Source organism: Poecilia mexicana, unplaced genomic scaffold, assembly GCF_051168715.1.
Source record: "Poecilia mexicana isolate PSO_F unplaced genomic scaffold, ASM5116871v1 scaffold_17, whole genome shotgun sequence".
Taxonomy (NCBI): Eukaryota; Metazoa; Chordata; class Actinopteri; order Cyprinodontiformes; family Poeciliidae; genus Poecilia; species Poecilia mexicana.
Window position 1 is genome coordinate 4,238,517 of NW_028263386.1, and position 13,379 is coordinate 4,251,895.

The 13,379-nt window shown below is 39.7% G+C and overlaps 1 protein-coding gene across 1 annotated transcript in view; it reads right to left on the reverse strand.

The window, feature by feature from the left end:
• The window catches only part of kirrel1b (kirre like nephrin family adhesion molecule 1b), a 103,738-nt gene that overhangs the window by 10,089 nt on the left and 80,270 nt on the right, over positions 1–13,379 (reverse strand). The window contains exons 8-12 of the mRNA XM_015009746.2: positions 12,620–12,747; positions 11,896–12,022; positions 6,794–6,894; positions 2,217–2,433; positions 941–1,048 (exon numbers count right to left, since the gene is read on the reverse strand). Coding sequence (XP_014865232.2) covers positions 941–1,048; positions 2,217–2,433; positions 6,794–6,894; positions 11,896–12,022; positions 12,620–12,747 — 681 coding nt within the window. The remainder of the gene's footprint in view (positions 1–940; positions 1,049–2,216; positions 2,434–6,793; positions 6,895–11,895; positions 12,023–12,619; positions 12,748–13,379) is intronic.

Here is a 13,379-nt window from a genome sequence, read left to right on the forward strand (position 1 = left end):
ATACTGGATCTAGGGCCACTCAAAAGAAAAACACAGGCTGAAATGGAATATTTCTATTCCGAATTAAACGTTTTCTTTGCTAAATACAAACTAAGCATCACATTTTGTTTAAAAAAATCTCCATGGCTTTAATATTGTTTCGTTATTTTTGAAGAACTGCACTTTACAAGTCTACACAAGTGAACACTCAGTGTTTGCCAACATGAGCAACTCCCTTCCGCTGCCAGAAACCTTAAAAGAAAAGATTCCCATCTGTGAAGTCTCGCGCTCCATCGCAGACAACAAACAGGAGACTGTTTATCTGCAGAGACGACAATGTTTGTTTGAGTTTCTCTTTCTGAACGATATCTCTTCTGTCGCCGTGTTTATCAGCTCTGAACCAGAGTATGTACTTTTATCCCCTGAAAATCCCTCTGGGGACTCTGCCAGTCACCTTCAACGTCTTTTCCTGTTTCTTTATTTCCGGTGAAGCAGCTCGAAATTAAACATCTGAAAGCCACAACAGGGCTTTTAGATCTCTGGTTTGACGAAGCGTGGTGTGTGCTCATAATTACTAATTGGATTGCCGCTGGCTATAGAAATAACGCATATAGAAATTCATGATTTAAATGCCATTCACCTTTAAAGGCTTTTGTTTCAGAGCTCTTATTTATGTTGCCACTTTATCCTGGGTGTGCAAGAGGCAAGAGAATATCAAGCAAGTCAATGTCAGCAAAAGGAAATGAAAACATAAAGTGGGCGATTTAAGGCCGATTGCCATATAGCATGAATATTCATTAATCTCATTTGAATAAAATGCTGTGCTGCTGGCATATGTCATTAACTTCGTGTAACATAAAAATGACAGAACAGGGGTTGTTGATGAAAGAAAGACTAACAGGCAGAGTAAGTGTGAGCATGTCCATAAACAAACATAAAAAAAACACAGTTTTCAACTCACTGCCTTTGCGTTGGCGGTAGAAGAAGAAGGCGAGTGCCAGCAGAATCACAAGCAGCAGAATGGAGGAGCCCACTGTACTAGCGGCGATAATTCCCACTGGAACAATATCTGAAACGAACACAAGCAGAAGAAGGTCGGGGGTTGAGGGACAGCTGCGGCTTCGCTGCTGCACAAAAACTTAACGAGGATGCTGCTCAGTTTTAAGGGAAAATCCTTTTTTGTGTCCTCGCTCAAAGCCGAATCTCTGAGGGCTGGTTATGTTGATAAGGCGCGCTCGTCAGACAAGGGGATGAAAACGCTTTCAGTGGACGTGTGTAAAGAATAAATCCAAAACTCTGTCGCTCTCTGAGATGTTTTGGTAGATTTTCTAAAGCCTGTGGAATGCAGCGGCGCAGAGAATAAGAGCAGGATCAGACTGACAGAGCATGGAGAAACCATTTTCTCCAATATAATGTAAGATCTGAGATTTCATAACAAAACAGCCACCAAGAAAAGACGAGGAACACGCAGTGGTCCGTCTGAGTCACACAACTTCATCTGTTTCAAAAGGGAACTGGTTAAAACTAAAGTTTTTATTATTTTCTTCATCACATCAGTTTTGGCTCAGTCTTAATCTTTGATAAAAACAGAAAAGTCAACAAATCTCTGATGGAACATTTTAATATTCTGTCAACGTTTTCTATCCAACATTGATAGAATATTAGAGTGGAACTAGTCTACTTTAATTTGAACTCACGTTTTTGTGCAATTATGATCAAATATTATGAACAATTAGATTTTCAATGCCAGTATTTGTTTCTACCTAATGCAAAATACTTTAAAACTAGGTTGTATATTTTATGTCCAAGTCTTTTGTCTTTTTTAATGCCACCACATGTAATCTCAGTTATTGCAGCCAGGTGTGCACACATCTCAAAATTGTGCAAAGGGTTCATAGTGGACATTTAAATGCCTACAAACAAAATCAAACATCAACCTCAGGATTTAGAGCCCTCTTATGATAATCTCAAATTTACCAGTTAAAAACAGACTGAATTTTGAGTGCATGTAAGAGAAAGTGGCAGAAAACTGAGGTAAAATTCTGCAGATATGAAACTCAAAACCAAAACACACAAGTACTAAGCATGCAGTGCTAAAGTAGTAACAGATACAGGGAAATCAAGTTTTAAAAAAATTCTGGGATACAGCTACATTCAGTGAATCGTGGACACCCTGATGATTGAAAAGAGGTTTTAATTCTGTTTATGTAAGCAAGCACTGTTAGGATCCAGCATACCTTTCTCCTCCAGGGTAATGATCATGGTTCCAGGTCCAAATGAGTTCCAGGCGGTGCAGTTGTACGGAGAGTGAAAGTCGGACTCCATGACGTTGTTGATGGTCAGGGTGGAGAGGACGGCGCCGCCTTGGGACTGGGGTTTGCTCTGCTCCACCGTGTACCGCTCCATCAGAGTGCCTTTTTCCTTCTCCCAAACATTCTCCTTCCACGCCCAAACCTGTGGAAAACAAAACCAAACCGACTTCAGACTGGGACACAAAAACATCTACAGTTTGAACACAGCTCCTTCGAAGAGGATAACAATAATGCTAATTTCACTTCATGCCAGAATTGATGACTACAAAAAAAAAAAAAAAATCACATCTAGAAAAACATGGTCAAGAATAAAGATTAAAAAACTGGTTATGTTGGTGTTGATGAAGGTTAATTGCACCTAATTCTCATGTTGCAAATTCAGGAAGTGGAAAGGGAATGAATTCCTCATGAAGGAATCAGAAGATAACACGCTGCAGCAGGTGTACATGGGTGTTAAAATCTCAAGCAGGTTTTGCCACTTAAAATGTGCCAGGGAGGAATTTCCAGCATATTAAATATGGAGCACTACAACATCAAATATGCATCCAGCCATATTTTAGGCTTATGTTCCTTTTACATGATGTTGAAAAAAAATCCACAAATCCAAAATCCCGCCAATATTTTGTTTTTATTTCCTGACAGTTTTATCTAATGCGTCCTTTTGTCTGTCTGTCCTGCCGACTCCTCTAAATCTCTCTTTCTAACAATAATTATGTTGCATCGCTTCTGTCTGGGTCTGTTTTGTTTGTTTTTTTTTGCTGTTTCTGAGTCTGTCATTGCCTCATTGCACACGTGCACAAGCACGCACACAGCACCGCACTCCATATTTTATGAGTCCCCGTGTCTCTGCATTAAGCCTGGACTATGATGTCGTATCGCATTATACGCTCTGGGCTCGCTGGCAGTGCAGCAGGGGGCTGAATCGCTCTAAAAGCTCTGATTTCTGTCACGTCGGCACTGCACAATTGGATAATTGACGCTGAAAGGTACAAAATTTTACTCTCCCTCAATCCCTCTTCCTCTGATTTCAATTTATTGCTCCCCCACAGCCCTCTTCACTCATTCTAGACGTCAAACTGAAATAATGGATTTATTTTTTTTTCCCTTTGTTGCTTCTTTTTGTTACGGCTAAAGATTCCTCTATTTTTCCTCTCGAAGGTTTCAATAACATATTACACTGCCAGGATCTTATAAAACATTCAGTTCAGAATAAATTGTAGTTTTATCGAGCATTGCTTCCAGTGATTTCCAGGAAAAGGTAGAAATGAAAAAACAAAAACAAAAAAAAACCCTGGCTTAATCCATTTTTATTCTGAAAAATTGAAGGGAAAACTTAATTACAAATTTCCGAGAAGCCAATGTGAGAGGCACTCCTTTCAATCATACACAAGTACAAAGACACACTTTGTGTAATACATCAAAATTAAACAATGAATACTTACGTAATGTTGCTTGAAATTTGAGGGATTTCCAACTAAAGTTACACCTGAGCTACTTTCAGAACCTTACTGGATTTATTTTGGGATTTTAAGTAACAGAAAAACATGTTTTTCTAACAAATGAAAGCTAAAACTGTGGCTTGTATTTGTATTCAACTCATTTAATTAGATACCACAAAATAAATCCTGAACAACTTGTTGCTTTGAGATGTTACTTCTCAGGGAAAGTAAAGACTTCTCCTGTGTGTAATTTGATCTCAGTATAAATCCTTCCCCTCCCTGAAGGCCTCAGAGGTTTGTTTGAGAAGATTAGTGAGTAAATTTGGAGAAGTTCAGGCTGTATAAACAGTTTTTCAAGGAGTTTTATTTCCTATTGCCCTCACAAAACTTCTACCGGAAGCATTCACATTAATTATTGGAAGTAGGCACAGAATATTTGACGCATTGCCAGCTGTTTAGAAGAACACAACACATCTATTCATCATTTATCTATACCTCTTAATCCATGCAGCCTCATCCGACATACTGAGTTGAGAAAAATGTGACAACCTGGATCACAATTAATCTATTTTTTATGAGTAGTCTGCAGTCAGAGGATAATAAAAAAATGCAGTTGCCTTATTAAGTCGAACTATTTCACATGTCTCAAGCTAAAATTCACTTTATCAGCTCCAAATGTACAAAACTCAGCAAACAGACTTTTATTGAAAACTGAGCGTGAAGAAATCCTAACTCCAGGGGCATATCTTTTTGCAACACTTCCCATTAATATTTAAAAATGTTTTCACAATACTACTTTGAACCTTTGACTTTCTGGCATCAACCTCTTATGCATCTGACCTTTTGGTAACCCAGTCTTCAGCAGGAAGACTGCAGTCCTCCGGCAGAGAGCTGTAAATTCTTCCAGCCAAAAACGAGAGCTAACAGAGAATCAAAGTTCCTAAACTCTGAAGGGATCCGGCCGAGGCTGTCAGGTCAGCAGCGTCACTGATCTCGTTCAGAGCTCGTTTTCAAACCCCGTTTAAATGTCAGCTTTCTGCATTCAAGTGGATCTCAGAACATAAACTATTTCATAGTGCAACGCTGTATTGGTCATTCTTCTTTTATTGATAAATGTTGCCATGACGTATCTGATATAAACATAAACGTTTATGTTTATAAACATAAACATAAATGTTTATAAACCTCACTTATTATGTTTTGTCTATAATGCTGTGGGGGCAAATTTACAAAGCTATCTGCTTAGCAAGATCTCTGCAGTTCAGAATTTGCAACGACATCTAATTCTCAATCAGCACACAAAGGAAGATCTGCTCCAAAAATGGCTAAACCAAGCAAATATTGCCTCTCTGTGATAATACAGTTTGCCTAGGTAGACAAAGTCTGGCAGCAGCAGAACAAATTACATTGGATTCTTTAAGACGCTGTTTGTCACATGCAGACAGGGGAGAAAAAGGGAAACACAGAAACACAAAGCAGGGACCAAAGATACGGCAAACTTGATATGCTCTTTTATATTTGATATTTTAGCAAATAATTTTGTTAATCACAGACATTGTCTGATTGTCTTTGAGATGTGGAAGTATAACGTTATCATCCTGCGATTGAAACCAAAAGCCTGGATGGATCATTTTACTGTTTTTCACAATTTTGCAGGGGTGAAATAAAACCATCCACATCATTTAGTGATAAAACATTTGGAAACCTCTGTTAGGAAATACTTTCCACCCCCTCCATGATCACGTCTGCATCTGCGATGTTTAGGGCTGCTGAAGAGAGGACAATGGCAAGCGGACACCAAAAACAGATGGAAGTTTAGCTGCATTAGCTTTGGTTGGCGTGTCTGACTCTACAATTTGCTTTGGAGTTCCAGTGCAGAAATGAGCCATATGCAGAGGGGGCAGAAAATGGAGCAAAGTGCAGAGCTTTGGTCATTTCTCCTTCTGTTTCTCTGGTCACTGAAGTTGCAGACACTAGATTGGTCCAAACATCTAGAGAAAATGATGTGTAAAGTTGCTTATATTCCTCAGGCACATTTTTCTAAAAATCTACCTGAATGAAAGGTTTTAAAAAGAAAGTATGAAAAGCTATGAATACTCTGAAGTTATTACAATAAAGGTGGGCTTTCTTATCAGTGAAATGTGGGTCCAAAGGATGGAGCTGTTGCTATGCAAACATCAAACTGGAGAAAGTTGCTTTTTACAATTGCTATACACAGTGCAATCCATTTCTTGGAGTGAATATCATCTAAATGTACATTTCTAAACAAAATCTACTCTATTTAGTGGCTATAAATTCCATTTTGCAAAAGTTCAAAAGTAGATTATGGAAATGACACACTTCTGCTTCCAGTTGGCAGAGGATGTGGACCAACCAGCTATTTTGTAATGACCACTCACATTTGCCACCTGGTGCCCTTTAGTGCTTACTGCAGCTACTCTGTTTTCCATTAATTAAATTACTTTAGCCTCCCTTAATGCTGCAGCGGCACTTACTGAGGCGTTACTGCTTAAAAAGCGTTCCAAATGACCAACTACATCTGTAGAGGTCATTACTTTCAGCATTGGGCTACTGGCAAAGAAAAGGAAGAAAGATTTGTGGGAAATTGGTTATCATTTATTGCAAAGCTGCAAATTAGATGTCAAGATTTTTTTTTTATGTTAAAACAATTTTCTCCACTTGATGATTTTAGGCTGAAAGCTCTCATCCGATGTCACTTAAAAATGAAACATTTTGGAATCTGTATCTGAATTGTTCTAATTTTCTCTGCTTGTTGGCTTCAGTCTGATCCTCTTTGACTTCAAACACACACCTCAGCAGCTGTTTTCATGAGTCCCACCTCCCTCTACAGAGGAGAAACAGCTCGTTCTCACATATTAGTGACACTCTTGGAGAACAGTGTCGCCTCCATCTTGTCTTTTACCCCGAGTGACACAAGCTAAAGAGAAGAGAGTGTTTTCCAGGTGAGCTGGGAGCTTTGATCAGGATTCCCTGTGAGGGAGATGCAATCACAAGAGGTCAAGCAACTCTAGAGAAGATTACAGCTTCAGAGGATGGACTTACAATCTTATCAGGTGGGGGGGTGCTGGCGATGTAACACTTGATCCCTCCTTTTTCACCTCTGACAGCGTACTGAACTGGATCACTGGAGATGATGGGGGGGCCTGGGAGAGACACGACAAGGCAGAAAAGGGGATTACTCATACACACCTGAGGTGCTCCGAGGTTAAATCACATTCAAAAGCATAATGGAGAAGGACAGAGTAGCATGCTAGAGTCAAAATCTGATGTGTGTGGGCAGCCGCCGCACACTTGTCACGGCTGCAGAGAGCGGCAGTCACTCTATTCGCTCTTGAGACAGGTTGCTCGACTTCAGGCTGACATTTTTTCTAGATTCCCGTAGGATAGGATTCAATTTTACTGTTTGTTAATCACGTGATTTTGATGGTCAGGATAAAAAGGGAGCAGACGGGAAGGGGAACGATACAACAGACAAAATTGCCATGACAGGTGCCGCCATTTTTTTGTTTTCTTAACCTAGCCTACGCTTAAAAGACATGACCCAGAAGCCCACAGTGCTGCCGCTGGCTGCACTCTGCTGGGATTCAAAGAAGAAGAGCAATGGAGGATCAAACATCAAACCATGAATGGCTGAGCTGAAACGCCTCCAGTCTCTTCTCGACTTCTGGTGGGAGAGGTCAGGTGGATGGTGCCAGACGCTGCTGGCAACACGAGGTTCTAACCAAAGTTTCAGTTTTGCAGGGAAATGTTCAATCCAGATTCACTTTTATTCCAACATAGATATGTTCCTGAGCTTATTATGGAAGAACATGCTGGATATTGGATATTACATGACTGTGGCAATTTTGATAGTTCGCTGTTACTAGTTGAAGATTAAAGTAGAGTCATTTTACAGGAGTATGACCTGATAAAATATAGTGTTGAAAGAATAAATGAAGAAAAACAATCAGAGCGAGACAAGAGCGGGAGTCATTTTACCGGAGAGGGATGGGACAGAAATGTTGTGTTTTTACTCTTTCCCCGGATCGGGATTGAATAAATATTTTTTCTGAGAGTTTGATGGGACAGGAGGGAAAATCCACTCCTGTACCACCCTATACTCTGTACCCTATGAGCTTGGTGTTGCATACAAAACAATTTGACACTGTTTCCCATCAAGCAGTTTACTGTGACACAGACTACGCGTACACGGTAGTCCATGTGGTGTCTGGTGGACGTCTGCACTGAGTCCGCCTCCCAAGTATCCCGGCCCATTAACTCATATCCCTTACCTAATTCCCTTCAGTCCCCATATCCATCTCTGCTGTTACTCATCTCCACTTACCTCAGTCCTCATTCCCCCCCTTTCTTCATCCCAACCTCCATCCTCTCTCAAACACACCTCCCTCATTGATACTGACCTTATTCACCAGGCCTTATTCCTTCCTCTCTCATCTTTAACTTTATCCTGCATCTCTATGCTTCCACCAATAATCCTTCATACATCACCCAGATCTCCCCTAACATCCCTTCCTCATCCCCATCTCCTTACCTCCTTTACCTCATATTTCTTAACATTTTCCATAGGTAGAAATCTTGGATTTCTACCTATGGAATTAGGAAATGGATTTCCTGAGACAGAATCCCCATTTGTATCTCAATCTCAGTAGCTTTCAGCAGAAAGACTCCAGATGATTCTATCAAAATGCACCAACTTTTGTCTTCTACGACGTCTTCATCTCTCTTGAGTAAATCCTTTAAAGTGACACTGTTCTGGCATGGCCCTTGCTATTGAATTACTCAGTCAGCCAACAAGCAAGGACATACAAGCTGCAATCCACTTGTGCAGAATGATTATTCTTCAGGAAATGCATCTCATCAGTTCTTCTGAGCTTATTCTACCCTTAAAGTTGAAACATCTGCTGGGAAACAGATCTGAAATGCTCACCTGTAAGACTTTTACCTCCAATGTTTCGGATCAAATAAGTGTAGCAGACTTTGCTAAACATTTTTTTTCCCTTTTTGCACATCTAAGCTGCCTCGGGCCTTTCACATCTCTTAAATTTGGTAAATGGTGCTAACATAACAGTCAGCATCATGTCAGAGAACCCCCTGCATTCGAAGTGTCAGAGCATTGTTAATTGAATGTGAAGGGATAATCACTGAACATTTACGGCAGCAAGTTGTCAGAAAAAAAACAAAAACCTGTTCAGACATTTTTCTTTTCTCCACAATCTGGGACATAAATTCAGAATCCTTTAAGTCTGATTATTCCACAAAAATGTTTATTATTTCAAAAGCAACTTATGAAACTCCAGCAGGGGCAAGATTGTGTAATTTGTTGGTTTTACCGACACTTTGAGCAAAGTCACATAAAATCTGCTTACAGCAGCGCTGTCGCTCTCTGTCAACCTGAATAAAACAGTGTGAATGCAGTGACTGTGACACAGTCTCCTGTTCTGTGATGAGACAAGACTAAATAAAAGTTACAAGGACGCGACTCGGCTGCTGCGGGGGGGCACAATTAAAGCCCGATATGATCCGATCAAGCTTGATACAAAACAGTAAAGCAGCTGTGAAACCAGCAGGGGAAATCCAAAGCTGAGATATAAATCCGAAGCTAAGCTCATGAGTATCTGTGGCAGGGCAGTGTTTAACCAAGTGTCAACTGCAGTCTTGACCCAGCGAAAGCTGTCGCACATGGTTAGCTGTGCCGGGCCGGCTGATGTTATATGCAGTGACTTCCCTCTGCTAAAGTATGAATAACTCCTCCTAGAGGATGCAGCCGGGTTTGTGTGATCACTAAAAGGAAGTGGATATTGTGATGTTTTTGTTCATATTATAAGGGACCTACTGTGCAAAATTAATATTTTGCATATTTTTGTACTTCCATTTGCTTCTAGTGCTTAAAAAGGCCATCCAGATGTTTTTTGGTGTTCCATATGTAACATCACAAATCAGCTGGCACTGCCCCTCTCACCTAGCAACCCCAGCAGAACGGCAGGGCATTTAGTCAGCTGGTTTTCCCACCGTACAATGGCTGCTGGAAAAGACAAATGTTTTGTTGTTGACTTGCTACCTAAGAACTACTTGCTGCATTCTTGTTTGTGCAGGAGGCTCTACTTCTGCTTTTCAAAGATGTACAGTTGTAAAACTGCACATCCGTCAGCAGCCATTTTCACGTACGAGAGTAAACGTTGAGGTGTGGGGCGTGGCTAGCAGCAGCTTATGTGGATTTAAAGTGACAGGAGGTCCTTGAACAGCTCATTCTGAAAGTAGCTCAAAACATGCAGAACTCAGTAAACTAAAATCTTGTTATTCAAGAAAGATTTTGGGCAAAAAATGTAATGAACATATTTTGTATAACCCATAGACCTTTCCTAATATGTTCAAGGAAACACAGGTCATCTTTAAGTCTTTTTTAATTGGGGGATTAGGTTTTGTAGTTTCAAATAAGTTTAATCATGAAGCTAGTTGATATTAAAATACTGGCTTCTGCAAAATATTGGGCTGGAGGAAATATTTATTGTATTTTGTCAGTTTGGACCAGCGTTGCAGAGGAACAGGTTAGGCAACGTCAACAGAACCTATTCACATTTAATACTGTGCGCAGCAAAATTGTTGCCTTCACCTGTCAGAACTGCAGAAAATCACCAAATAATCATCTGTAGACTTTACAAATAGGTTCCTCAATTAAATCTGCACAACACAGAAGGAGGCATTAAATGTCTGATTACAAATGAAAATATGACAAGTGCTGCTTACTTTGTATTCAATCCTCTGAGTTTTGGTGGAATTAAAAGTGTGTTTTTTTTTGTAAGAGTATCTCCACTAGCTCTGCACGTCTCGAGATTTTTGCTCATTCTTCTTTGAAAAATAACTCCAACTCAAGACTGGGTGGTGAGTGTCTCAGAATGACAGTGCTCAATTCTTGTCATACTAACTTTTTAAAATTTGTTAAAAATTTAGAGAACCATGTCATCTACTCTGTGGTAGCCTACAGCATAAGATCCATTTCTTGTTTGACATTTCTACACTTTACAATCACAAAGCTTAACCTGTATGAATATTTCTTTAAGGCACTGGACTTTTAGATTTTATAGTCACTCTGAAATAAAGTCAGATCTGGAACCCCTCCTGCATCATTTAAAACAAACATAATTTGTTGTTGTCCTTTTGCCCCACAGCCTCATTCATTCCACAGCTGCATGCGCTCTGAATTGGCAGACGTGTTTTACTGGATGCCCTTCCTGCCCCCTTGATTGTCCCTGGGAAGGAAGGGAGTGGGGTTTGAACTGAAAGCCTCCAGGTCTGCAGCCAACCTGCTCTGCCACCCAAACCACTGTTTGACCTGCATTTAATTTAAAAGCTAAAAATTTGTTGTCATGCACTTTTATTATCTTTGGGTGTTTTCACAACTGATAGTCTGGTAGACTGGGTTCTATTTGGAACCAAAACTGCATTATTTGTTACATTTTCAGATGGTGAGGTTCACTTTCACACTGCACTGTCAAACAAACCAAATGGTTTGAGCTACCAGTTCACTATCTTGCCTGCGGGGGCGCTGCATCAAGAACTATTGAAGGAAACAACATAAAAACATCTGAACAGATGCTAATATTTACAGTCTTTCTTATCTTCGCTCTTAGGCTTAAAACCAAATAGTCCCAAGGAAAATGAATTAAAATACTGGATTGCTGCTTTAGCTTGTCAAGTAGCATTGCACATTGGTATTTAGCTTCTCAAGCTGCATTTTTTTTCAAATACATATGCTGTCAAATAATTTTAAGTTATGCTCCACAAAAACAAATAAAATCTGTCCAAGATGAGTCCATGAGTACTGAACCATGAAGCGGAGGTGTCCACTGCTGTCATTCAGGTTTTGACAATTATGTATGAAAAAATGTTTTGGAAAACATCTTAAAAATTTAAAAGTTGACCAAATGTGAACTAAGCAACACAGGCATATGAAAAATAATATATTGAGAATAACATAACGACACCAAACAGAGATCATGGAGGTCTAAGTGGTTTAATTATTCATCTTTCCAGCTTGGCACATGTTCAAAATTCAGCTCCGTGAGGGTAGATCTGTTTTACACCCTCCATGTTTCTGCTAATATCAGCATGACTATAAATAGCAGCGTGTGCGGATATGAACTGACCGTTGACAGTAAGCGTAACCTCGATCTCTCCCACTCCGATGCGCGGCACGATGGCCTTGCAGACATACTGGCCTGCATCGGCCTGGCTCACTGACTTCAAATGCAGCTGGTTGTTGTTGCTGAGAACCTGGAAACACATAAATAAAGAACAAGACAGCTGGTTGTGATGTAAAGATATTCAGGAAGGGAACAATAAAGAGAAGGAGTATGGAAGGAGGAGCATCTATGTTTAATTCATAAAACATGTTGATTCACTCAGCAGGCTCCATTAGGTTTTTTTCCCCAAGCCTTTTCTTAAATGGTTGGGGCATGAATTAAAGATTTAGAAGTCTCAGAACTAATAGTAAGTCCTTTAAGTGAGCAAACACTTCAGAAATCTGCCTCCTTAATGCGCAGTGAAGCCAAATTCTTCAGTACCTTCCAGAATTATTGGAACTCCTGCTGGGGATGTGTGCAAAAGCACCGAAATAGATTCCCTCTATAGAGACTTGGTGGCCCTAAGATGCCTCTCTTAGCTTTAAGTCTCAAACAAAAAGCTTTGGAGATTTTTTTTCCTACCTCCCTCACCATTTTCATTATATTACTTATCACTGTGACTATAGGTTTTGGTAAGTTTAGTGTATTTCCTCCCATTTGGAAGTTGTGGGGGGACATAAATAATATAAATGTATACATTCTGTTGATGTGCAGTTATTGGGGCTTTTTTTCCATGCTGTGCTCTTACCATGCTGGAACCCTTTTTAGTCCAAGTGAGGGTAAGAGGAGGGTTTCCAGCCCACTTGCAGTTCAAAGTAACATCTGAGTACACATCCACTGTTACTGGTCTGGGCTCCACTACCAGAATTGGACCAACTAAAGAAAAAAGAAAACAAACGACAAAAAAGGGTTAAATTCTCAAAAGAAAAGCAAGCTTAAATAATATAAACTGACTATAAACTCTTAACAATAAAGAAAATTAAATACTGTTTCTTCTTTATTTTGAAAAGATGCACAGTGGTCATGAAGCTAAATACTGTCAAAATTGAAATTATTATATGAAATTGAGGCTTTTAGGGATGAATTTAACTGCTCTTTCTTCAGGAGTGTAAAGATCACACAGCAACTTAGTAAAATTTTCACCTGAATGCAAAGACAAGCTATACACTTTGTGGGGAAAGGGTTTATCATCAGACGAAACAAAGACTGAGCTATAAGAGAACAATGACAAGAACTCTGGATAAGGAGGAAGACTACAGTACAGTAGACTCAATTTGATTAGGGACCAAAACTGTAACATTTCTTACATTCCACTGCACTGTGTCAAATGAAACTGTAGTGGTGCTGCACCAATTACTACTGAAGAAAATGACACAAAAACCTCTGAAGAAGACCCTGAGCGCAACTTCCTTCCTTGCAAAATCTAAACAAAAGTGAAGTGCTGTCAAATTTTAGCGATTGTAGAAGTTCTCTTTCATTATTGGCAAAAGACCACAATCTATTTCTTC